Source organism: Dromiciops gliroides, chromosome 1 (genome assembly GCF_019393635.1).
Source record: "Dromiciops gliroides isolate mDroGli1 chromosome 1, mDroGli1.pri, whole genome shotgun sequence".
Taxonomy (NCBI): domain Eukaryota; kingdom Metazoa; phylum Chordata; class Mammalia; order Microbiotheria; family Microbiotheriidae; genus Dromiciops; species Dromiciops gliroides.
The window spans coordinates 402,147,264-402,175,126 of NC_057861.1; the positions used below are offsets into that span (position 1 = coordinate 402,147,264).

A 27,863-nucleotide genomic window follows, 5' to 3' on the forward strand; every position below is an offset into this window, starting at 1 on the left:
GTGAGACAAGAGTATGATATGGCAGCCAGAAAAACAAATTCCATTTTAGGCTTCCTGATAAACATTATGAGCCTATTTAGAGGGCTGTAACATGGAAGAGGGTTTTTATTTGTTCTTCTTCACCATGGTGCTAGAGAGGTAACAATGCTATCTATGATCTACTGTGTTAGTCAGCCAACATTTGGAGTATCATGTGCAATTCTAGCAGCCACATTTTAGGGAGGACAATGACAAACTAGAGAGTGTCTAAAGAAGAGCAGTTGAGAAAGTGAAGGGTCCTCTTGATCATTCCTTATAAAGATCAGTTAAAGGAATTGAGATTGAACCTAGAAATGAAGATGTAGGACATAATAGGCTGGCTGGCTGGCTGGATGGCTGGCTGGCTGGATGGCTGGATGGATGGACGGACAAACATTTATGAAACACACCTACTCTGTGTCAGTCGTGTTAGTTTCTGGGGTTGTACATAAAAAGTAAGACATTTTCTGTCTTTAGGGAACTCTGCTTCTAAAAGGGTAAAGGAATATAAGTGGATGGTAGCCCGGGAAGTGAGTTTTGATTTGGGGAGTCACAGGGCTTGTGAATGGAACCATAGGGGAATAAATTGGCACAGGTTTTTCTTAGCCATGGTATTATCTATCCTGCTAATAGTAGAGGTAGAAATTGTGGCTGGGGTGACAAGTGGATGGTCTCAGGGCAGATGACTAGGTATTTGCTTCTACCCGGTACAGGTCTTTTGAATAAATGCTGACTGGAATGTGTAATGTGGACTTTGGCAGGCAAGTTATAATAGTTTAGGTGAGTTTTTATTTATCTACCTACTAATTTGTCCAGGGTAGAATCCCCAATGAACTGCTCCCGAATAGGGGTAGGAATATGCTTTATAAAATGGACTGGAATTTTCATTGCTTCTAGTGGCAAGAAACAGAGGCAGTTACAGGATTCCCAGGCTGTGTAGAGCCTGGTGTCCTGGATCTGACTGTATGTTATTTGAAACATAGTCCGCAGATGGCTCGATATAGTAGATTAAGTGAGTTATCTTTCAAGTATTTGGGGAGTGGAATAGAAAGAGTGTTGGGTTTGGAGTTGGAAAAACTCAGTTCAAATCCTGGTTCAGCTCCTAATTAACTATTTGACCCAGGAAGTACCTCCTTGAGCCTCAGATTCATATGCAATGATGGGGTTGAAGAGATGATATTAAAGTCTCTTTAAACTTTAAACCTAGAGTCCTATGGGCCTATTTAGAGGGCTGTAACATGGAAGAAGGATTCAATTTGTTGTACTTGGCCTTGGAGGGCAGAACTATGGGCAGTATGTTGAAATTTCAAAGAGGCTTGAGTTTAGGCTTGATGTTAGGATAAATTCCTTACAAACTAGAACTATCCTGAAGTGGAATGTGCTGCCCTGGGAGTTAATACCTTCTTCCTCTTCCCTGAGAATCTTCTAGCAAAGACTGTTACTATGTGTTGGGTATTTGTAGAGGGGGTTCTCACTTAAGTTTTAGGTTGGACTGAGTGATTTCTGAGGTCTCATCTAATGCTGAAGTTTTGTATATTGTTCTTTGACTCAATGAGATTAGTAAAATATATTGGAGGAAAAGGACACTCTAAGAAGCTCACCATCATTCCAAAGTCCTTCTTTTACTTGATTTTAACATAGGTCATCTTCCATGAAATGCCAAAGCTCACTTGGATTGCATTGTATTTTTTTTTTTTTTGGTGAGGTAATTGGGGTTAAGTGACTTGCCCAGGGTCACATAGCTAGTAAGTGTCAAGTGTCTGAGGCTGGATTTGAACTCAGGTACTCCTGAATCCAGGGCCAGTGCTCTATCCACTGTACCACCTAGCTGCCCCCAAATCTCATTTGGAACCCTTGATTGTATTGATTGGAGATTTTCTTCAACAAAACAGATATTAACAGTGGAGGTCTGCCTATCCTTTGTGACTTTTGTCAATGTTCTTCCAATAAGTTAGCCATAGAGTGTCTACCTCACATGCTGAGATCATCCTTACTCTTTTCTTTTCTTTTCTTTTCTTTTCTTTTCTTTTCTTTTCTTTTCTTTTCTTTTCTTTTCTTTTCTTTTCGGGGCAATGAGGGTTAAGTGATTTGCCCAGGGTCACACAGCTAGTAAGTGTCAAGTGTCTGAGGCCAGATTTGAACTCGGGTCCTCCTGAATCCAGGGCTGGTGCTTTATCCACTGGGCCACCTAGTTGCCCCTCACTTTCTTTTTATATTGTGAAAATACCAGGGGAGCATGTGGGCTGCCTAATAGTTCTTCCTTATTTTTCTCCTTTTTTTTTTTTTTAAACGGGGCAATGGGGTTAAGTGACTTGCCCAGGGTCACACAGCTACTAAGTGTCAAGTGTCTGAGGCCGGATTTGAACTCAGGAACTCCTGAATCCAGGGCCGGTGCTTTATCCACTGCGCCACCTAGCCGCCCCTATTTTTCTCCTTCTTAATGCCAATCAAACTGAACAGTTCATCTCCCTGAATATGCACTGTCGTCTCCTATCTCTTTTCTTTGCTTATATTATTCCCCATGTCTGTCATGTACTTAATTCCCATCTTTAAAGTCAAACTCAAATTCTCTCTCCTTCAGGAAGATTTCCCTAAATACTCCATTTGGGCAGCTAGGTGGTGGAGTAGGTAGAGTGCTGGGCCTGAATCATCTTCCTGAGTTCAAATCTGGCCATCTGCTGTCAGGTACTTACTAGTTGTCTGATTCTGGACTAGTCACTTAACCTTATTGTCTGTGGTTACCTCATCTGTAAAATGTGCTGGAGAAGGAAGTAGCAAACCACTCTAGTTTCTTTGTCAAGAAAATTCCCAATGGGATCGCAGAGTCAGACACGAGCGAAATACAGCTCAGACAATAAAACACCCTATTTGGTAATGAATTTTTCTTCAAACCAGTGTTTATTGGGAAAAGAGTATTATCTTTCTAGTCAGAGGCCCTCAGTTCTAATTCTGACTTTGCTAATTACTGCCTGGATTAAACAGTTTGATTTTTTTCAGGGCTTTGGTTTCCTCATCTGCAAATTAAAGGGATTAAATGAGATAATCTCTTGGATCATCCAGTTCACAATCCTGTGCTTCCCCCCCCCCCCCCCCCCCCGGCCATGTGACATTTTATTTTGTTTTGCAACTCTTGAATATATTCCCCAATGATATTATAACATGGAGTATTATAGTTATGTCTGTATCTAGTTGGTTATAATCTCCATGAAGGCAGGACATATTTTTTCTAAATCATACATCTCCCACAGCACCTTGCACAGTGTTCTGTACCTAGTGGGTGCTTAATAAATGTTTCTTAAATGTATGAATGACTATTGGACTCTCTGCTTATACTCATGAAATTAAAAAATGAATAACTTCTGTATTACTTTGTATATTCCAAGTCCAATACCAAGTGCTGTTGATACAAATACACAAGAAAGAGGTAGTTTCTGCTTTCAAGGAGCTTACATTCTAGAAGAGGGACATGACAGATATTTGAGGAGAAGTGGCAAAGGAAAGGTGAATTCACAAGAATGGAAAAAGAAGACAGTTGATTGACACAGCCTTTCCAGAGCAATAGTCATGTTGATTTGTTCACTCTTCCCATAGCAAGAGATGGAAAAGAGGGAAATGAGGTGTTATTCTAGAGGCAGCAGAAAATGGTAGTGTTAGACAAGGCCTGGTGTGGCTGGAACCAGCCTGATGTAGCGAGTCTTTAGTAAGTGGGCATGGTCCCAGGATGGTAGCTAGAGGTCAGGCTGGAAGGGTATGGCCGTGGTGGCAGCATCATGGGGCCCTAAGAGGAAGGCAGAACTGCAAATCAGTAGGATCAAGAATACTATGAAATTGTTGCCATTGAGGTCAGCTCCACTAACTCCTTTATTTTTGTCCCTAAGAGAGAATGTGATTCATTCTTTTTAATTGCACTTTTTCTGGTTTCGTTTATCTTAATGATGTAGCTTAGTTTCTATAGTAATTTGTCTTGCTTTTTAGACAGAGATGGCTGCTTAAGGTTTTTAACAATTTAATGTGATCTATATAGGTGATCTAGGAACTGTATAATTCTTACCATTTTCAGCCCACTTTTCTGCCACTATAACAGTATTATGGAGGAAGTAGGAGGGGCCTATTTTTCATTTTTGTCAGCTTCTTGAGTTACTGTGGATCCCCAAATTTGTCACCTGGTAGACAAATTTTTGGTGAAGAACCACTCCATATTTAGCTATACTTATCCTCTAACAGTAAACACAGTCTGCCACTGGGCTTGTACTTCTTTCCTTATTTAATATTTCTTTTCCTTTTGGACAAGTCTGCAAAAGTTTACAAAGTGACACACTTTAATTGGTAGTCCTTAGTCATGTTATTCAATTATAAATGGATGCCCTTCTTTGTGGTGTAAAGTATTTGGAGAAGATGTCTAGTTTTGGTCTTGTTTATTGATTGATGCATTTGGAATGAATAATCAATGAAATAGTGGCTAGGAACATTTGTATATTGTCTACTTACTATATACGGTAAGTTTTCAAAAATGCTGATATATACACATAGACTATATAAATTACTAATGAGGAGAATGAGCACAAATTAGCATTAGAAATTTTGCTGCAGATTTTCTGTTTGATGGGAAAACCTTTTACAAATGTTGCATGGAAAAGTTTACATGTCCTATAAATTACTGAATTATGGACCTTAGAGTGAGAAGTTTTGACATCATTATCAGAGGCAGCTGGGTGGTGCAGTAGATAAAGCTCTGGGCATGGAGTCAGGAAGAATTTAGTTCAAATCCAACATCAGACACTATATGTGTGATCCTGGACAAGGCACTTCTCTTTTCCTCGGTTTCCTCAACTGTTAACTGGGGATAATAATACCACTTTACTTTCCATGGTTGTTGTGAAAATCAAATGATATAATATTTGCAAAGTGTTTACCACATTTCCTAGTGCATAGTAGGTGCATAACAAATAATTATTTCCTTCCCTCCTACTTTTCTTTCCCCCTACTCTCCCTCCCTCCCTATTCTTCCCTCTCCCTCCCTCCTTCTTTCTTTTCCTCCTTCCCAGCTTCCTTCCCAACTCTCTTCCTTCCAACTTCCTAACTTCCGTTATTCTGCATTATTGTTTTTAACTTATATGCACATGGTTCTAAGGATTTTGAACCTTGATGATGTTACAGTATTCATTATGGATTTACAATAATAATTATGGTTTTAAGTAAAAGAGGCACCCTGACAAAATGTGAAAGGAAATGACAATTCCCCTCTGAAGGGACCTGGACATTTTCATTATCTGGCACTAGCTCAAATCACATTCTGCACATTTGATGTGTTCCATGGCTCTTTCTATGTTCAGAGTTAAGGCTTGTTTTAATTCTAAGGAAATTCTATGGTTTTCCTATCTTGAACTTAATAATAAGTAGAATGTTAAGATTTGCATGATTCTCTTTATTTTCACTCTTTCACAATTGGGATTTCGTTAATCCATTTAACACCCCAGTATGGTAGGTAGGTACATTTAGGCTTTCAGATTCCCTCCGGGCTAATTTCTGTGCCAGCAGATATACTGTGATTGGCACTTGCCTTCCCACACCTGGAGATGCTTGCCTGTGGGTGCAGGTATACTCTAGCACATCAGCCATAACATCACTTATTATTTCTCCTATCTTTCTCTCTAAAACTTCAGTCGCTACTCATATCATTAGCCATAATGTTACATGTGGCTTGTTCTCATTTCAACTTTCAGTAACTAAGAGCAATGGTATGCATTTCAGAGATTATTAGCAAAGCTACCTTACTTACATTTTCATACTTCAAACACAACTGCTCTGCCATTTTCTTTTTTCTTTCTTTCTTTTTGTTTTTTTTTGGTGGGGCAATCAGGGTTAAGTGACTTGGCCAAGGTCACACAGCTAGTAAGTGTCAAGTGTCTGAGGCCAAAATGTGAACTCAGGTCCTCCCAAATCCAGGGCCGGTGCTTTATCCACTGTGCTGCCTAGCTGCCCCCATGCTCTGCCATTTTCAACTTGTACATTGTTATTTCTCCTGGCATTCCAAAAAAGGGAAGATCTTCATGTGATTCTGGTTACTTTTTTCCCCACAAGCATGTTAGGGGATTCCTACCATGTGCTAGAGCAGAAAAGAAAGAAGAAATATTTTCTGTTGTTGAAATGTTAAAATTTAATTTTGCAAAACAAATAAACACAGGGTAACTAGAGAAAAATTATCAGTTATCAAATAAATGTAAGATATGGTTTAAAACTATATCGATCAGGGGGCAGCTAGATGGCGCAGTGGTTAAGCACCGGCCCTGGATTCAGGAGTACCTGAGTTCAAATCCGGCCTCACACACTTGACACTTACTAGCTGTGTGACCATGGGCAAGTCACTTTACCCCCATTGCCTGCAAAAAAAAACAAAAACAAAAATCCAAAACTATATAGATCAGTACTGAGAGGAAGCAGAGTAAAGGTATGCACCCACTGACAGTAAATCACAAATATTTAAGCATAAACAAAAGAATATTCAATTTGATTTTTTTTAATGTGAGTATAGCATACTTAATTAATACAAATATACACAAACATACATCTATGTTATATTGTAATCTGGAATGCACTTCCTCCTTATATCTGCCTCCTATAGTCCCTCTCTTCTTTTAAGGTACTCCTCAGACCTAACCTTCTTTATGAAACCTCTCTTCTTCCCCCCAGTCCTCTCCCAAATTTCCTCATGTTTGCATTTATTAACTATGAGGAAAACTTGAGAATATATATAACATACATATGTATGTGTGTGTGTGTGTGTGTGTGTATATATATATATATATATATATATATGGGGGGTATGATAATAATGCAATCTTCATCATTGTAGTGGTAATTTTAAAAGGTGGTTTTTTTTTTGTTTTTTTGCTGGGCAGTGAGGGTTAAGTGACTTGCCCAGGATCACACAGCTAGTAAATGTCAAGTGCCTGAGGCTGGATTTGAACTCAGGTCCTCCCAGGGACCCCCCTCCAGGGCTGGTCCTTTATTCACTGTGCCATCTAGCTACCCCTAAAAGGTCATTTTAAGGGCATAGTTTTACTTCATTGAATTTATTGTTCTTTGGTTAACTTGATTGTTTGGCTTGTTTGCCTATTGTTGATCCTACTAAGGTACCTACTGTCTCTAAATCAATGATTGTCTGATCCTAGTGTGTGTCTGTCTCTCCACAACACATACAACATAGGTGTACATACACATAACGTTTATGTAAACAACACACAAAACACAGTCCATGTGCACGCACATGTATGTGTTTGTATGTGCACATGTTAGTGGGTTACAAGGAAACTTTTAGAAGTCAATTGAGGAGGGCAGCTAGGTGGTGTAGTGGATAAAGCACCGGCCCTGGATTCAGGAAGACCTGAGTTCAAATTCGGCCTCAGACACTTAACACTAACTGTGTGACCCTGGGCAAGTCACTTAACCCCCATTGCCCTGACCAAAAAAAAAAAAAAGAAGTCAATTGAGGATCAGACTTCAATCGAATTGACATAGAGCTACTACATATTGAATTATCAAATTTGGGCAAAACATAATAGGTTTTTTGAAAGGCTGTGTCATATGTTCGCTATCATATGCATTTATGTTTGAAAGATGAACAGAATGAAGTTTTAGGTAATTTTTGGTGATGTAGATTTTACTTTAAAATGTATATTTCGAGTGAATTTTTGAGTAGTGAGATAACACATAATCTTTCTTCATCAATGAATGTAATATAGAATGTATTTTTCTTCGCCAGTGAAATTACTAATGTTTTCTCTTCTCCTAATTTTAGGTTTTAGCATAAAAGCAGTTCCATTCCAGAATGCCATCTTGAATGTAAAAGAACTTGGAGGTAAATCTTTTAAAATAATTTTTATATCTTATTAGCAATTTTCTTCTGATTGATCTATGGGAATTTGTTATACGGGATTAGAGTGAGAGATCTTTGACTAACTTTCCTCTTGAAAATCGATTTCTTCATGTTTGCTTTATTAATGTTCTGAAATTTGTTCAAGAAAACTGCTACATAGTATGGCTAACATTTAGTCCTCTCCCTGGCAAACTAATTGCGGAATAAACCTCACTATGCTTGTGTTTCCTGTTTTAATTATATTTGTTTGTGAATAGAAATTATTAAATGAATTGTTCTATTATTATAAGAGCCTTTGGAAAAGGAAGGGAATGTGTGCTTTATATACTACATAGAATCAATTTGGGGAGTTATATTTGTTTATCATATCATTTTTATTGTATTAAAACCTCTTGGATGACATTCTAATTATCACCACTTATAATCATTGCTAGCATTTCTATAGTTGCTTTAAGTTTTGCAAAACACTTTACATTTATTATATCATCCTCACAAGAACCTTGGGAGGTAGATGCTGTTATCTTCTTTACTTTTCAGGTGAGGCTATTGAGGCAAACAGAGTTTAAGTGACTTTTCCAGTATCACACAGCTACTAAGTGACTGAGGCCTAGATTTGAACTCAGATCTTCCGGATTGCAGGTCCAGTGCTCTATCTGCTGCACCACCAAGCCATCTCTAATCACAGATCTTTGCCAGTGATACCTTTGGTAGATGGGTTCGTTTCCTGGATAGACTGTACAAAAACTACTTATTACTCTCTTCTACTGTTTTTTCTGTTTTACAATTTTTAACAGCTTCTTAAAATGAGGGCCTTACCTAATGTAAATAACCTGTTAAGTAATGCTATAATCAGTTCCAGAAATCTTGATTTTTTTTTTATAGCAAAGAAAATAAAACATTCTTGAGTTATCCTAAATGATATCTTATTTTAATGGTGTACATAAGGCCCTTTTCTTATCTAATTATGTGACAACTACATGGTTTTTTATATGGAATCATATTGATGGAAAGTTTAAAGTAACTAACTTTACTGGATATGTCTTTTGAATAATTGCCCTCTGAATATCAATCTAGTACTGGCTCCAGCAATTATTTTAAAATGTGGTTTTTGGTGGCTCTGATTAGTTTACATTTACCTTTCTTCATTCTGGGTTCATGGGTATTTTCTGCTTTTATATAGTAGCAGATTTTGAAATAAACTACAAATCTAAACTCCATTTTCTCTTCTGTGCTTTTAAACAAAGATTCTTTCAAGAGTCCAACATCTGGCTACTTTATATTCCAACAGGGCATTAGAAATGATGGTGACATTATTAAACAGCCTTTGGTGTATATACATGTATGTGTACATATGAACATATAGTACTCCACAGTCATGCTTTTATGCAATATTCTCCCTCTGGGGATGTATATTACTCATTATATTATATTTATGAAAGTGTTATTTGTTAATCATAGTCTTCTCCCTTTAAGATCTATTTTAGGTATCTATCCCATATTCCTGTTGCTAAAGCCATACTTTCCTCTTTATATTCCTTCATCACTGCCTTTGAAGTCAAATTTTTGGCCCTACATTTTATATTTCTGTTATTCTTGCTCCTCTAAAATTCTTCATCTCTTTATTTTCTAACTCAACTCCTTTTTTGGCCCCATTATATTACATTTTGCCTAAAACATGCTTCTGGTACAACCCTTGCTTCCTAATATTACCTGCAAAGGTCTATTGAAGTGGATTGAATTATGTGCTCTTTGTTGAGATTTCACAGTGTTAAATGGTAGCTCTTTCTGCATTTGCTTTTGCTCTGTTAGGAAGCCCTTATTGGTTCTAGGCTAAGTTCCTACTGCTTTCATTCATTCGTCTCATTTCCCTACTCTTGTTTCCATCTGTTGACACCAGCCTGGCACTACTTCTATCATGTGTCAAGGAATTTCTCTTTCTTCACTGTTCTCTGTAAGACTTCTTTCTATGAAGCTTTCTTTATAGCACCCCAAAGATAACCAATGACAAAAGTGACTGACTAATTTTTCTTCCCTGTGGTCACACACATCTTTACCCTTATTTCTACCATGGCTGTATAGATGGCAAGTGCACTGGGCAGGAGCCTTGTTGAATTCTTTTGTTTTGAACTAACTACTACCCAGAATATTTCTAGTACTTGATACATGTGAATAAAAAATGTTTCTGTCTCTTTCCATCTTATCACCTCTCCATCTGTTTTCAGGTTTCACCTGAAAAAAACCCCTCCTTTCTCACACTTGCCTTTTAATTGCTTTCTTCCTCTATTTAGCATTAACATTTTAACCATATTATAGAGGCAAGTAAAGCAATTGGCATACAGCTGAGTTGAAAGCAATGACATACACTATGGCATTGTTCTGGTGCTGAACAATTAGCATTCTAAGATTTGTCTGCTATTACATCTTATTTAATCTATTCCTAAATAGATTTCCTTTTGCTTGGTTGGGAACATGTTTGCAGTCATGAATTAAGATGTGAACAGTTCATTTAGAGAGATAATTTTGTTTTATAATATATAATCTGACTGACATGAATACATATTTTTCCTCTTTAACTTGAAGTTAGAATGTAAGTTGGTTTTATTAGGTGCCCATTTTTTACTCTCTAATATTCTATTGTGGTATGTAAGAGATTTTTTTTCCTCCTCAATTTATTGTATGAAGTGTTATCTGGGCAGCTGACATTGGGGAAACCAATGAGAGACAGAGACAGAGACTGACAGACAGACAGACAGACAGACACACACACACACACACACACACACAGGGGGAGAGAGAGAGAGAGAGAGAGAGAGAGAGAGAGAGAGAGAGAGAGAGAGAGAGAGAGAGAGAGAGAGATTGTCCTTAAAGCCTCTCTGTTCATTGTTACTGCCTATCAGTCAGAGGGAAAGGGTTTCACAAAGATTTTTGTTTGTACTTTATTTTATCTTCCTTTAAAGAAGGTGAAAATCTTTCCTTTTGTTGTTAAGGGGAAAAAAATGCAAGTCATGTCCATTTGCCCTTAGCACATGGAAGATAGCCTTGCCCTAGTGATTGAATTATTTTTTGAGGATTGTCAGCTAAGCCATTTTTAAAGGTTCCTTCTTTCAGCAGCCAAACTGTTATATGAAACAGATGTTGACTGTGTACTGTTTCTTTGTTTGGCTCAAGGACTACGCCTCGTTGTAGTGAAAGGTGGTGTTTGTTTGTACCATGCTAGTTACCTCCTGGTGCTGTTAATCTGTCCAGGTTGTTTGCATTTCTTAATTTCTCCAGAAATTATACAGGGTGGATCTTTGTAGGCATCCCACAGGGCACTGCTTTCTGCAGTAGTTTTCATTAGTTTAGCTATCTTTTGTACCTCGAGTCTTTATTTCGTGTCTCATACTACAAGCCTAGCCCCTGGGTTCTGACCCCTTCCTTTGGAGAGGATATAGTAACCATAGATTTTCATCTACTGTATTCAGTCTGTTAGGACATTTGTACAGTGTTTCAACTGGGCGGGGGGCGGGGGGAATCTCAGGACAGATCTGTCTGACCACCATAGTAGCTATGATTTGACAAGCATGTTCCTGTAACATGAAACACTTGCTTGATGTGAGGACAATTGAAGATAATATGAAACTGTAAATCTTTGAAGTGTATTTTATAAAAACCATAGAGGCAGACAGAGTCAGACAGGTATTGTAGTCAGATTGCTTTCTGGGACAGGTGGAGTTTGGGATGTTTCTTCCAGGAAAAAAGGGAATCAGCTTACCCATATAGAATCTGCATTAAGGTTTCCCCAGACTTGGGCATCTGGAGAACAGTGGTATATCATGCAGGAAACCATGCATTTGGCAAGGGAATGTTGACATGGAGAAGGGTACAAAGTAAGCAAAGGAAACAAAGGCTTTATCTCCCAAATACCTTGTAAATTGCATTATCACCCAGTTACATACCACTGTGTACTTCGTGCATTCCTTGCATTGCTATAGTAGAAGTAGAGGGTTATTCAGTGAGCAGAGTACTGAATTGAGATATTCTGCTACTTTGTGACATTGGATGGGTCTCTTGATCTTTTGCAGTTCTTCATTTTCCTCTTCTCCAGAATGATAATTTTAATAACCAACCCCTATTTATTTCTAAAGGGTATTAGGCTGAAAGGAAAAACGTGTAAAACTTCTCAAGAGAGATATTTATAAATTAGAATGTAGCTCCAATGAACCATATAACATATAACCCAAACTACTTGTTATAACCTTGTTTCCTTATCTAGAATGAGAACCATGTCATCTTGGAAAGGGGACAACCAGTTAATTTCTGGCTCCCTGAGCTGTGTACTTTTCTTTTCAGACCAGGTCTATACTAGGGGAAATGATATTGGTGTTCATCCAAGTCACTTGGACATTAGTTAAAAGGCTCCAACTATCTGAATTGGTTGAACATGATCCCAGGGTGGTGTTATTCAAGCATTTTTTACACTTGCTAAGGGAAAACACAGCCAAACTGACAACAGAGCCAAATAAATGAATACAAGGGCCCAGAAGTAAGTTACTGACTAATATAGTCCTGACCTTAATTTTTGTTTTCTCTTGGATAAATACCCTAGAGCTTTTCAACTCTGTCCTCTTTATCGTTTGGGGGATTATGGTACAGCTTTTATTAGGCCAAACCCTTGAAGAATGATGTCTCCATATATAGTAATAGTAGAAGGAGCCGTGGTGTAGCAGATAGAAAACTGGCCTTGGATTCAGGAGGACCTTGGTTCAAGTTCTCAGTCTGAGATATTCTGGCCTTATGACCTGGATAAGTCACTTACAAAACTCTGTGACCCATGCAACTCTCTAAAATGATAAACTAATTGCAAAAGTAATTTGCATAAGTGGAGAACATTTCCTTACTGAGTGTTCCCTCTATTAGTGAAATCACTTATCTGTCCTCTGTGAAGGCAGCCAGATGATACAATGAAAAGAGTGCCGGACCAAGACTGAGGATTGTCAGGTGATATCTGGGTGACCCCGGGCAAGTCACTCAACCACTATTTGCTTCAGTTTCCTTAACTGTAAAATGGGGATACTGATTTCACGGACCTCCCAGGGTTGTTGCAAGGATTAAATGAGATATCTGTAAAGTGCTTAGCAAAGTGCCTGGCATAGAGTAGGCTTGTCTCCTTCCCTCCTGCTGACCATCTCCATTTCTCTCCATCACTGTCTTTATCTGTGTCTCCGTCTCTCTGTTTCTATCTCTTTCTAGATATACATATAGATTGTATGTGGTTACATGTCACATACATATATGTATACTCATATACAAATATTTGTAAATATATACATATATTACACCTATATAAAATATTTTCACACGTACACATGTGTGTATATATATATACACACACACATACATAAATGGAAGTAATTTTTATTTTACCTTTATGATTGTAATCATGACTTCATGGATTTACAGAAGGGTTAATAATACAGATCCTCCATGATTCTGATATATTGTCTCTTTCAATATTGTCAGTGGTTATTAATTTAATTCTATAACTTCTCATGCTACCACAATATCTCTTAGAGAAGAGATAATTGACTTTTATGGTTTGACTTCCTTTCCCACCCCAGGGAATGCATATCTATTTCTATTTCTTTTGGGTATTGCCAAAGTAGCATGCTAATTTTGGTGGTGGCTTTAATATCAATTGGGAGTCAGGGGAACCTTGGCTTGGGTTCTAATCCCAGTACTACTACTAATTAGCTATGTGACCTTGAGAAAGTCTCTTAATCCATTTCTATCAGTTTTGTTATTTGTTAAAAAGAGTAACTGTTTTACTTATCATAGAATGCAGTTATGAGAATTATACAAAACAATCATTTATTAAACACCTACTCGACAGTTACTGTACTTGATACTGAAGATACAAAATCCATTCTAATCCAAAAACATTTATTAAGTGCCTACTATGTGCCAGGCACTGTGTGTTAAGTACTAGGGATACAGTGGAAGGGGCAGATGATAACAATTTGTTTCAATGGCCATGAAGGCTGCTGAAAGCAGGCACTGTGCCGTGCTTCAATCTTGGTCAAACACTAAGGATTTTCACTGCATGCCCCTGGACTTTGAAGACTCTGGAAGAGAGTGAAGCTGTTAACTTTGTGTAGCTCACTGGTCCTCTTTGAAAATGGAGGACAAATACCACCACCTCCATACGCTTCTTCAAAAAAGTATATACGCACACATACACATGCATTTAACATGTACTTATATAGTGCAGTGAGACTTCTGTAGGATCTGTAAGGTTGTGACTTATTTTTTTCCACTCCTGAATTATATTTTCTAACATTTTTCCCATCCTCCCTTAAGTCCACCTTTCTTCTGTCATCATTGAGTATTAAAGTGTATTTTCTTTGAATTTAGGAGGTCTTTATAATATTTCTCTGCCTTTTGCCTTATAATAGCTCTTAGTATATAGCTCTTTCTCCACCACCATATGAGATGACCATATTCTCTGAAATATTTCTTGTTTTCCCTGAATGTAAAATAAAGCCAACTCCTTTATTTATTTCTTCAAGGTGAACTTGTGAGTCATCTTTCCATTTAGCCATGACTTACTTTTTAATATTTTCATTGGTTAATAGACTATCAAGATAAGAACCTTACTTTTAGAATACCAGCAGATAATTGTTTATAACTAGGCTAAAAACTGTGGGTTTTAGTACCCTTTGTTCCATTATCCATAACTGGGGCACCATCCCTGTAGGATTGGAAGGGGCTAGTGTCTATTTTTATTTACTTTATGCCACGTTTAAAGAATTCATCACTGTTGATATTCTGCATCTCTTATGCTTTCCCCAGAGAGTAGATCTCCAAGTGGGATGAAATCTGCCAGAGCTGGTGTTCTGCTGGCTTAGTCTTTAGTCACCTATGGAGGATTTTTGCCTATGTTACCTCCCCCCCAATTCCAACATGACTTTAGGATTTTAGTATTATGTTAACATCTTCATATAAGGTTTTGTAATATATTTTCATTTTACCTAATATATTATGTAATGCTTATCACTGTAAAAAGTTATACCCCTTTGCTGCATCTCTTTTTATCATAAAAGTATTTTGTTATTTTCTTGTTACATGGAGAGAAAGTTTTCAACATTTGTTTTTATAAGATTTCTAGTTCAAATTTTTCTCCCTCCCTCCCTTCCTTTCCCCCTCCCCAAGACAGCAAGCATTCTGATATAGGTTTCATTTGTACAATCACATTAAACATATTTCTGCATTAGTCAAGTTGTGAAAGAAGAATCAGAACAAAAGGGAAAACCCTCAAAAACTAAAAACTAAAAAAAAGTAGAAACAGTACGGTTCAATCTGCATCTAGATTCCACAGTTCTTTTTTTCTGGATGTGGAGAGCATTTTCCATCATGAGTCCTATGGAATTATATTGTACCATTGTATTGCTGAGAAGAGTTAAATCTATCACAGTTAATCATCATAGAGTATACAATGTTCTCCTGGTTCTGCTCATCTCAATTATCATCAGTTCATGTAAGTCCTTCCAGGTTTCTCTGAAGTCTGCCTGCTCACTGTTTCTTACAGCATCATAATATTCAGTTACATTCATATACCATAACTTGTTCAGCCATTCCCCAATTGATGGGCATTCCCTCAATTTCCAAATCTTTGCCACCACAAAAAGAGCAACTGTAAATATTTTTGTACGTGTGGGTTCTTTTCCCTTTTTCATGATCACTGCATCTCTTTTTTGGGGGGGGGTGCGCAGGGCAATGGGGGTTAAGTGACTTGCCCAAAGTCACACAGCTAGTAAGTGTCAAGTGTCTGAGGTCAGATTTGAACTCAGGTCCTCCTGAATCCAGGGCCGGTGCTTTATCCACTGCGCCACCTAGCTGCCCCTAACTGCATCTCTTTTGATAAGGCCATTTCACTTTGAAACCAATGAATCCCTGGACCCAATCTATCTTCTTGGCAGGGCAGAGCCAAGGACTAATTAATAGAGCAGCATGCGTGCTTCAGCATCCAATTACCTTCACTTTTGGTCAAATTCTGACTTATTTTAGTTCTGGCAACTGGGCTTTTGTCTTATCTATTATTACCAAAGCTTCCATTGTCAGCCTCTACTTTTTATTGCTAGTTTCCCTATCTTGGCATATGCTATGCTATACCCCTAGTTCAAAACTGGTATCCAGACGTACTCTTATGCCAGTGGCCTATGTGGCTCCATTTCCCCTACCCCCTGTCCAACCTGCCTGACACTGACCACCTATATTAATAAGGCTTTGCCAGCTCCAAATTATTCTGACTCCCTTATCCACCCATTTTGCAGGATCTCCTGCCCACCACTGGCACCCTCTAACTACAACTGCCTCTCTGCCTGCTTCTCTTTTTTTTTCTGCTACTACATTTCTTTGTTTACCTATTTACTTATTCAGATTTTCTCCTTAATCACCATCTTCATTTCAGAAGTTCCACCCACTTATGGGCAGTACCAACAGACTCTACCTTCCTTGAGGAGATTCATCTTTGTATAGAACACAGTGTTCCATGTATTATAGTTGTTCAATAATATTTCATGAATGAATAAATACAAGTACTTCAGATAAAGTGATTATTTTCTCTTCAGATGCACCATTTGTTTTAGAAATTTACTATAGGGGCAGCTAGATGGCGCAGTGGAGCACCAGCCCTGGATTCAGGAGGACCTGAGTTCAAAGTCAGCCTCAGACACTTGACACTTACTAGCTCTGTGACCCTGGGCAAGTCACTTAACCCTCATTGCCCCGCAAAAAAAAAAAAAAAAAAAAAAAAAGAAATTTACTATAGAAATTTTAGAGATGCACTTGAATTTTTAATTGTAGACCTTGCTGGTCCACTTAAAGTGATTTGATTTACTTAGAATTTTTTAAAAAATTATTTATTTATTTATTTCTGTTACATGTAAAGATAGTTCTCAACTTTTGTTTATACAAGCTTTCCAATTTCAGGTTTTTCTCCCTCCCCCCTCCCCTAGACAGCAGGCTATATAACGTGATATAGGCCATCACAGTAGATCAACACTCAATGTTGATGATACTGTGTACAATGTTCTTCTGGTTCTGCTCATCTCACTCATCATCGGCCCACGCAAGACCCTCCAGGTTTCTCTGAACTCCTGCTCATCATTTCTTACAGCACAGTAGTATTCCATTGTATTCATATACCACAACTTGTCCAGCCATTCCCCAATTGATGGGCATCCCCTCAACTTCCAATTCCTTGCCACCACATAAAGAGCAGCTATAAATATTTTTGTACATGTGGGTCCCTTTCTGCTTTCCATGATTTCTTTGGGCAAAAGACCTAAAAGTGGAATTGCTGGGTCAAAGGGTATGCACAGCTTTATCACCCTTTGGGCATAATTCCAAATTGCTCTCCAGAATGGTTGGTACTTAGAATTTTTAATGAACTTACAGCACGTATAGAGTGAGGTATATTTATACTTGTTAGAAGACTTCTCTACACCCAGAGATTTGTAACAAGATAAAATTTACACACTCGATGATTTTAAATTTATTTTCTCATTCTGATTACTCTGATTCTTGTTCCTTTTTTAAATGAAGGATAATTATACTATTATAACATTTGTGTGTGTGAGAGATTTTTTCAAAAAACCTTCAGGTTCTTTTCTTTTTTTAATGATAAAAGTATTTTGTTATTTTCTAGTTACATGTAAAGATAGCTTTCAACATTTGTTTTTGTACCTTCAGGTTATTTTCAAGGCAAAATTATTTGGGGTCTTATATCAGACCTCACCTAGGAGATTTATTTCTTCAGCTTAGACATTCCATTTGTCGTATTAAACTTCAACCCTCTTTACACCTAACTATACCCTTCATTGAGTCTATTTCCTATACAATTCTACCATTTTTTTCATCTGAAATTGTTATCTCTCTTTAATATATTCTAGTCTATATTACTGGCCTCCAGAAAATCCTGAAAACTCGCCTATGGTAATTTCATGGCCTTTCATCTATAATTATCTAAGTATACCTTAATTGGCCACATTTTCATGGGCTCTCCTTGCTGCCTTCACAGTAAAACCCCCTTGGGAAAGATTTGGACTTTTTTTGTTTAGTAGTTATCAGGATGAAAGGTCTCATAGTCACCATTTGCTTATTATATCTTGAGACAAGATACCCTGAGGGAGGAGGAAAAGAAACTAGTATAACTGGGTGTGCAAAGGGTACCTTAAAAGTAAGAAGATGGAAATTTATAGAATTAGACTATATCTCTTTGCTTCCATACTATCTAGCTTAGGGTCAGATTGGAGTTGCAGCCTTTGCTCTGTGCACTTTATTGGAGGTGAAGAGTTATCTGTTTGTTGGCCATTTTGTTGCTTAATATTAATACTTAATATTTGTAAAATATTTGCCTCCTTTTATTTTCATTGTGACTTCTGTATGTAATAGGCTGTGTAGTACTGGTCTCCATTTCTAAAGAGAGTAAACAGAGAAAAAGTGGTTTGTCAGCAGGTCAGGAGCCATACAATCTGGATCTCTTCGAGTAAGAATTGTTCCTTCCTGGATTGGCCCTTATGCTTTGTGTATCATGGAAGGACTCTCAGAGGGAAGATAGGGTATTTGATCATATCCTCATAGCATCTCTTGGAAAATTTTACCTATGAGTTCAGTGTGGCAGGTCACTAGCAGAAAGACACCAGAGGAAATTACAGGATAACCATATCAAATGTCTGGGCCATGTGGAGGCCACGTGAAAGCCTTTTTTGGGGACCACAAAACACTTGACATGGCTGAAATATCGCTTTGCTAGATTCTGGCATGATGCTTGTTTTTAATGTGCAATGAATGCCATTTCATAAATGCTGTAGCTTGTTGACCTAGAGGAGCCCGAAGAGAAAGTTATCTGCTACGGCTCTAAATCAAATGATTTTTTAAAGGGAAGTAGGATAGAGAGCATTTTAATATCTGTAGCTGGAAAAGAAGTATTTGGAACCGTGCAACTGGCAATCAGCAATGTAGCGACTAAACAGAAGGGATGATTCTTGGGCCAGGGTTGGACATGAACTGAGCTAAATGTAACCCAGGCAATTTCTGCTGTCTGGCTTCCCAGTAAAGTCAGAGGGGACAACCCTGGCAGTACTATGGATTTGTACACTGGGATAGATATCAACAGCAAAACTTTCAGCTCTGTGGTTACTAAAAGAAATAATGTGTGTGATATATTCTGTGTTTTAGACTATGCTCTGAGCAGTAGCTTAGCATTTATTCCAATGTAAAGGAATAATATCTAGTAAACTTAAGCTTTTTAGATGCCTCTATTATGTAACATTGTCTCCCCCGTTTTTGAAAAATCCATTAAAAGATCAATTTGTATTTGTCCTTATGTCATGATGCTATATTATATTTTTAATTTGAATGTGATTTATTGCAACCAGAAGTGTATGATTACTTGAATAAACTATGCATTGCTTATTTGGGGGAAAGACATTTTACATTTGGCAAAGAAAGTTGTCTGTAGTTTGCTTTTACTAGGAGCAAGCAATCTTAATTGACACTTCAACATTGTCGTATTTTGACTTAATTTTAAACATGAAACATTTGATCCTTACTAGGGCCACTATTTACAACTTTATTTAAAACATATATTACATGTAACAGTGTTTCTAACATTGCCTTCCTTATCTGTGTTCCCTTCTGAACTTCCCTCTGTGAATATGTGTTTTTGTATACATAATATGTATAATTAACATACTTTCCCTTTTTTGCCATCACTATCACTAACTCCTCTCTTTCTAATAAGTCTTTCCCCTCTTATACCCCACACCCCCCAATACTTCCCTTTTCACAAATAACTATAGTCATGTAAAACAACTCTACGCATTAACTGTGTCTGGAAATGTTCCATTCTGTACTTCTAATCTTTTGCCTCTACACTAAAGTGTTGAAAGCATGATTTATCATTATTTTTCTGAATTCTTGATTGAACCCTGCATTCATCACTGTTTTTATGCCCTTCACAGTTGTTTTCTTTTACAATGTTGTAGTTGTGTAAATGGTTCTTCTGGTTCTGCTCACTTTACTCAGAATCCATTCTTTTAAGTATTCCCAGGTTCTCTGAATCTATTCTTATAGATGTTTCCTGCAGCGCAATAATGTTCCATTACATCCATATTCCGCATTTTATTTAATCTTTCCCTGATTAAGGGGTACCATTTTGTTTTCACTTTTTGGCTATCTCAAAAAGTGTGGCTATAAAATATAAAATATTTGATTCTTTTGGATATATACCTAGTAGTGGTGTTGCTGCATTAAAAGGCATGTATAATTTAGTTACCTTAGGGTACAAAACCAAAGTGGCTTCCTGAGTGTTTGGATTAGCTCTTAGTTCTACTTGCTTTCATTAGTATACTTTTCTTGTAGTTCAAACAATTGCCTTTTTTGGTCTTTATTATCTAGGCCATTCTGATGGGTATGAAGTAGAATCTCAGAATTGTTTCAGTTTACATTTATTTTAAAATTAGTGATTTGGAGAATTTTTTTTGATGGTTAGTAATCATTAGTTACCTTCTTTTAAGAACTGTCTGTTCATAGCCTTTGGCCATTTATCTTTTGAGGAACGACTTTTGACTATAACTTTTTTGAGACAATCCCCTATATATCTTGGCTATCAGATCTTTATCAGAAAAATTTGTTAAAAAGATTTTTTCTCAATTAATTGTTTTCTTCTCAGTGCATTAATTTTGCTTGTGCAAAAACTTTTTAATTATATATAACCAGAATTATCCATTTTATCTCCTGTAGTTCTCTTTATCCTTTGTTTTGCCAAGAACACTTCTACTTTCTAATAGCTGTATTTATTTGCTATACAGCCTTTTATATCTGGGTCATGTATCCATTTGTAGCTTATTATTGTATATAATATGACATCTTGGCCTATACCTAACTTTTGCCAGACATCTTTCCAATTTTCCTTGCAATTTTTGTCCAGTAGTCCTTTCCTTAGTAGTTGGAACCTTGAGTTTATCAAACACTATGTTAGTAGGTTTGATTCCCTCTGGATGTTACTTACTTAATGTATTCTATTAATCAGTTTTTCCTATTTTTCAACCAGGATCAGATAGTTTTGAACATTATTGCTTTGTAGTATAGTTTGATATCTGATACTAGAGGGTGCCCTTCCTTCCCACTTTTCTCCATCTTTCCCCGAGTATCTTGACTTATTGTTCCTTTAGATGAGTTCTGTTATTATGGCTTTTTTTTTTTTTGTGGGTCAATGGGGGTTAAGTGACTTGCCCAGGGTCACACAGCTAGTAAGTGTCAAGTGTCTGTGGCCGGATTTGAATTCAGGTCCTTCTGAATCCAGAGCCAGTGCTTTATCCACTGCGCCACCTAGCTGCCCCCTTTTATGGCTTTTTTTTCCCCAGTTCTTTAAAGTAACTTTTTGGTAGTTTGATTGGCATGACATTGGTTCTATAAATTAATTTAGCTTTTATTGCATTTATTGTCATTTTTATCACATTGCCATGGCCCAACTAAGAGGAATTAGTAGCTCTCTAATGATGTAAATCTCCCTTTATTCCTGTAAAGCCTTTTAAAATTTTATTCATGTAATTTCAATGTGTCTTGATAGTTTGAATTATAGATATTTTATAAATATTTGTAGCTATTTTTGAGGGAATTTCCCCCCTTTCTGCTACATTTTCTTGATGATAATAAAATGCATACTTAAAAATTCTGATTGTTTAATCTGATTATTGTTTTAATCAATTTTATTTGAATCTCTAGGTTTCTATAAGTAAAACATATCTTCAAAAACATATAATTTTATTTTGTTTTTGGATATACTTATTCCCTCAGTTTATTATTATTATTTACTTCCGTTGGCATTTCTGGAACTATATCAAGTAATAGTGGTGAAAATTTTTGTCCTTGTTTTGCCCCTGACATTACAGAAAAAACAACAACCACTTAGCATGTTTCCATTGCATATCAAGGTGTCTCTTGGAATTAGATAGATTCTGTTTACCATATTAAGGAAAGGTCCATTTATTCATATTTATTTTTTTCCAAAAACCATAGAGTGATTTGTTTTGTCTAAAATTCTTTATTCATCTATTGATATTATCATGGAAGGTTTATTTTTGCTATTACTATAGTTTGTTATGTTTATAGTTTTCCTAATATATAATAAGCCTTGTATTGATGGTATAAATTCAGTACAGTAATAATATAAAGTTTGAAAATATATTGCAATAATACTTTGCTAATATTTTATTCAACATTTTGAAATCTATATCCATTAGATATTGCCCAGTAGTTTTCTTTTTCTTATTATTCTCTCTCCGGATTAAGTGTCAGTACCATATTTATCTCATAAAAGGAGATTGGTAGAATCTATTTTTCCCTATTTTTCCAAAGAATTTACTTAATATTAAAATTAATTGTTCTTTGAATGAATGCATGATAGCATTCACTTGTAAATCCATCTAGTCCTAGAGGTTTTTTGTTTTTCCTTTGGGAATTCCTTTGTGGATAGTTCAGTTGATTTTTCCAGTACATCCCAGTTGTACTTCATTGTATAAATTCTCATTTCTTTTTTGTTATTGTTAAATTCTCATCTTATCCAATTAATTTGGGTATTTTTGCAGACATTCAACTATTTTATTTAATTTGTCATATTCTTTTGACATTTGACTGGGTAAAATTTTTTAATTCTTTTGTTGATACAGGTACTTGGACATAACCCATTTTCTCTAAGGATCACTTTGGCTGAATTTCAAAAGTTTTGGTATATTATTTAATTGTTTTCCATTTTCTTTTACTAAATTGGCTATTTGGTTTTATAATTTGGTTTTTGGCTTACATATTCACTAGTACTAAATTTAATCTCCATTTAAGTATGAATCCTTTCTTCAAATATCCTTTATTGATTACAGTTTTCACTATGTTTTAGTCAGTAAAGGTTAGGTTTAGTACTTTTGCCTTTCTTTGTTTTTGAGTTCTTAATGATCTAATATGTGATTATTTTTGTATTGGTTCCTTAAAAACCTGAGAAATATGTATACTCCTTTCTGTTCCCATCTCATAATTGTCAAGGATCTATAATATCTATTTTTTCTAAAATTCTATCTAGGGCTTTAACTTCATTCTTGTTTATCCTTTGGTTAGATATTTCTAGATATAAAAGAGGCACATTGATGTCTACTATTGTGATATTTTGCTGCCTACTTCCTATAATTCAAAGAGCTTTTTCAGTAAGCTCTTAGATGTTTTTGTATTCATTTATATGTATTAAATATTTATACAATTTCATCATCTATGGTCTCTTTCATCATGATACCGTTTTCCACTTAACTCTTAACAATATATTTTTTATTTTTGTTTTGTCTGATTTATGACTCCCAGCCCTGCTGTTATGAATTTCCCTAAAGCATAATAAATTCTACTTCAACCCCTCATTTTGCCCTATTGTATGTAAATCTTCATTTCAAGTTTTTTTCTTGTTTAAAAACCCACATTATAGGGGCAGCTAGGTGGCACAGTAGATACAGCACCAGCCCTGGAGTCAGGAGGACCTGAGTTCAAATCCGGCCTCAGACACTTAACACTTACTAGCTATGTGATCCTGGGCAAGTCACTTAACCCCAATTGCCTCACCCCCCCCCAAAAAAAAAACAAAAACAAAAACAAAAAAAACCCACATTATAGATTTTTCTAATTCATTTTTGACTTTCATTTTATGTGTGTCATCTCATTCATATTCATGGTTATGACTATTAATTCCATGTTTCTGTCCCTTTTTTACTTCTCTCTTTCTCTCTCTTTTCTCTCTAACAAAGAATAAGCATGTGATTCAAGAGATCAACATTAGTAGCATACCAATATTTAAGTATAAATTTTAAGAAAGGTCAGAGACCACAGTGGGTGGTGATGGTGGGAACGGGGGATAGCGTTCATATATCTAATAAAGCTCTCAGTAGCAACAACATAATCATATCTAAGGACAAGGACAAAAAGAACAATCCAACACTAAATCAAGGTTCAGAAAAATAAGTAATAAGCATTTCAATATTATTTAAAATGTTTGTGGCCACTTTGAATATCTGTCTCTATTGGGGTGTTTCTTGGTAGGTTGGAGCCTCCCTCATGTCTTTACCCTCCTTTATTAGGTGAAACTTTATTAAGGACATTGATGAACCTATCAAAACATGAAATTCACTTGCTTTTGATTGTCTTATTCTTAGCCCCCAGTGAATTATATTTCTGAAAATTAGAACATTTGATTATATCCAGTCTTGTATCATCTCTTCCATTCTTTCTGTTTGACTCCTTTAGTATTATTGATATTGGTTCTATGATTTCATTGGTGTTTTTTTCAGTATCATTTAATGTAATTTTTTGTGGTTTATAGACTTTTAAATTTGATTATCTTATTATCTCTGGATAAAATAGAGATAAATGGGTTAGTACAGTTATGAATTCAGAACTGTATGCATGACAAAATCTAAAGAGGAGACAATGAGTAGGTCATTGTCATTACATGATAATTTATGGGAAATGTTTTGCAAAACTTGAAATACTATAACATATTAGCTCTTATTATTATAATTAAAATCTTCAAAGGTCTCTATTGGAATGCCTCTTCATTTTGTAATGTCTTTTTCTTAATGACTTGGATATAGGCCTGGTGATGGAATGTGTGTTTTTCTTCCAAGGACCATCCTGACTATGTTCAGAAAGATTTCTATCACCAGATTGGTTGCGGAGTGATGAGTCTTTCAGTTATAGCAGCACTGGAAGATCTTCTGCTAAATAAGAGTTTAGCTCAGTAGCTTGTTCTGATGCAATTACAGGATGGTGAAGGAAAAGACTTGGTCAATGATGTAGAAAGAATATTTTCAAATTTAAAGCTGATTCAGAGCTGGAAGGATTACCTAACATTTTGGATGGCAGAGTAAGGATCCACAAAAATCTTGACATGCCAGAGTGTTGGACAAAATCTGATAAACTGGGAAGCATTGTGATATATTCGAATACCATATTAGAGTCAGAAAGACTCAAGTTCAATCAGTAATTCACTAAGCATTTGTTAAGCACCTACTCTGTGTCAAAATGCTTCTTCTGATACTTACTAGTTGCATGGCCAGCTATAACCTCTCTCTGAAAATGGATTTCCTTACCAATAAATGAGAGTGCTAATGCCTACTCCAAGAAGTCATAGGGTAGAGTAGGTAGATGCTCATCCTTGAAATCAGGAAAACTTGAGTTCACTTTGGACCCATAGTTAATGAACATGGGTACTTCAGTGCTCTGGGCACCTCTCTAAGACAGTAAGTTATAAATGAGTTGCTGATTTCCAGCATCCCAGATATGTAGTAGGAATTCTTTACATGTACCAATGAAATCTCAGTTCTAGAAAAAAAAAAGTACCTACCTTACAGCTAAAATGAGATGTTAAACTAAAATGAGATGACATCTGTAAAGTGCTTGCACTTCATACAGCACTATATAAATATCAGTTGTTATTAAATGAATTTTGAGTTCATAAAGTCAGCTTTATATGTATAAGTTAGAGAGGGAGATATGGCTAGGTAGTAATTCATATGAAAAGATCCTTTGTGTTTTGGCAAACTTCAAGTTCAATATGAGTCAACAATATAATATGGCAGCAAAAATATAATGTAACCCCAAGATTTCTTAGAATAGTGTTAGAAGGGGAATAGTGTTAAAAAAGTAAGAGATGATTTCTCTATTATATTCTTATCTGGCAAGATCAATTCTGGAGTATTTTGCTATATTTTAGAAACAACGTTATTCAGTGGCAATTTCCAAAGGAGGGCAACTAGAATGATGGGAAGATCATACCAAATGATGATTGGTTGAAGGAACTGGGGATTTTAAGTTTGTGTCACTCTTTGTATTTTAGCTTTGTTTATATTCCTATCACTTAAATGTTTTTTCATGGTTTTTTTTTTTTGAAAATTTGAATTTGCTGAAGAACTGACTTTATGGCTATAACAGTTAATTATGATGTCTTTTACATTTTTCTTCCTTATTGAATCACTTATGATTGTACCTCTTAATTTGATTATTTTGATTTTTCCATCATTATTTCCTTATAACCGCTTAAATAATTTTATTCCTACCTGTTAAACTCAGTATGGCTCTCTCTTCCAAGTGAACAAACATTTAATAAAAGCTTACTATGTGGTAGGCACTGTACAAAGGATTGGGGGTAAAAACACAAGGAAATAGAAAGACAGTTCCAAATCCTCTTAGAACTTACATTTAAATGGGGGAAGATAACATGCAACAGGAAGCTGAAAAGCTGGGGACTGGGGAGGACAGCATGAGGATAATGTCTAGAGAATCAGAAGCAGAGTCAGGAGATGGGTGCAGGATGCCTGGCTTCTGCCTTTCTTCAAAGTGGACATTCTCAGAGGTATGTACCAGTTGGAGAAAGTGACCGTAGGGACAGGGGGATATACAAGGTGGAGAAGACTGCCAGAGAGATGCGATGAACAAGGGTGAGAAGACTTCAGGGGAGGAGGGATGTACAGGTTGGAAAGTTGCAGAGAAAAAGGTATATTCTGGGTGAGAAGGCCCCTGGTATTGAGGGATCTTCCATGGTGAGAAGATATCTGAAGCATGAGGGTCTAAATCCTGAGAGTCTAAAGCAAAACTGGGAGTGCCAGCCTGGGTCCTTCCTCAAAATGGAGCTCCCAGGAGGAATTCACCATTGGGACAAGGGAGCTACAGAGATGGAGGGATCTTCCAGGGTCAGAAGATGTCTGGGGCATGGTGGAGATATTCAGAGAGTCAGAAGCAGTGTTGGAAGAGGATTGCATACTGTAGAGATGACAGTAAATAGGACCACTAGGGAAATGACAAACTGAAGATCATTGTACCCATAATGGGTAAGGGAGGTAAAAAGAGGATATAGAATGGGAAAGGAGAACTAAAGGCCTAATCCAGTGGCTCATTGTGGTCTACATAAGAATCAGTGAAGCATAGGCTTCATATGAAGTCTGCAAGGTTTAAGTATGGGCCCAGTTATGGATGCTTGAGAACTAACCTGAGTTTGTAGCTTCACCAAAGTAGATGCAACATGATGAATTGTTGATGTATTGACACTCTGGAGTTAGTGAGATGACATTATGGGTAAGTGGAGAAGATACACACATTGATGAAATTCAGTAGTTTTAGGTATTTAGGCATCAAAAGACCATTGATAGTATTTTTTTTAAATCATAAAAGTATTTTATTATTTTCTAGTTACATGTAGAGATAGTTTTCAACATATGTTTTCATAAGATTTCTAGTTCCAGATTTTTCTTCCTCCTTCCCTCCTTTCCCTCCCCACTCCCCAAGACAGCAAGCAATCTGATATAGGCTATATATGTACAATCACATTAAATATATTTCTGCATTAGTCATGCTGTGAAAGAAGAATCGGAACAAAAAGGAAAAACACTGATGGTCTTTTGGCAGCTGCCAGAAGAAATGATAGGTAAGAAATAATGAGGACTGAACTAGGGTGGTGGCTATATGAATGGAAAGACATGACAGACATGAAAGGTATTGTGATTGTAGAATTGATATGGCTTGGCAGTTATTTGGATTTTAGGTGTGAGGGAGAGGGAAATCAATTTTGACACCTAAGGTTAGATTTTTGGTAAATGGGTAGAGGGTGACATCCTCAGTGTAACTTGTGAATTTTAGAGGATTTAGGGGGAAAGATAGTTCCATTTTGGAATACTGAATTTGAGATGCGTTTACAATATCCAGTTTCGGATGGCTGGCAGGCATTTGATGATGCGGCTGGAATTCAATTGAGAGATTAATGTTGTATACATAGATTTAGGTGTTTTCTCTCTACAGATACTTGAACCCATGAGATGAACAAGGAAGATGTTGTAGATAGAAAAAATTGGAATCAGAACAGGATTCTAGGAAGAAACCCACACTCTTATGCAAGAGATAT

At 36.5% G+C, this 27,863-nt stretch overlaps 1 protein-coding gene across 1 annotated transcript in view; it reads left to right on the plus strand.

The window, feature by feature from the left end:
- ARL15 (ADP ribosylation factor like GTPase 15) overlaps positions 1-27,863 on the plus strand; it is a 501,353-nt gene that overhangs the window by 184,196 nt on the left and 289,294 nt on the right. Inside the window, 1 exon segment of the mRNA XM_043978562.1 lies at positions 7,817-7,876. Within this exon segment, the coding sequence (XP_043834497.1) occupies positions 7,817-7,876 (60 nt within the window).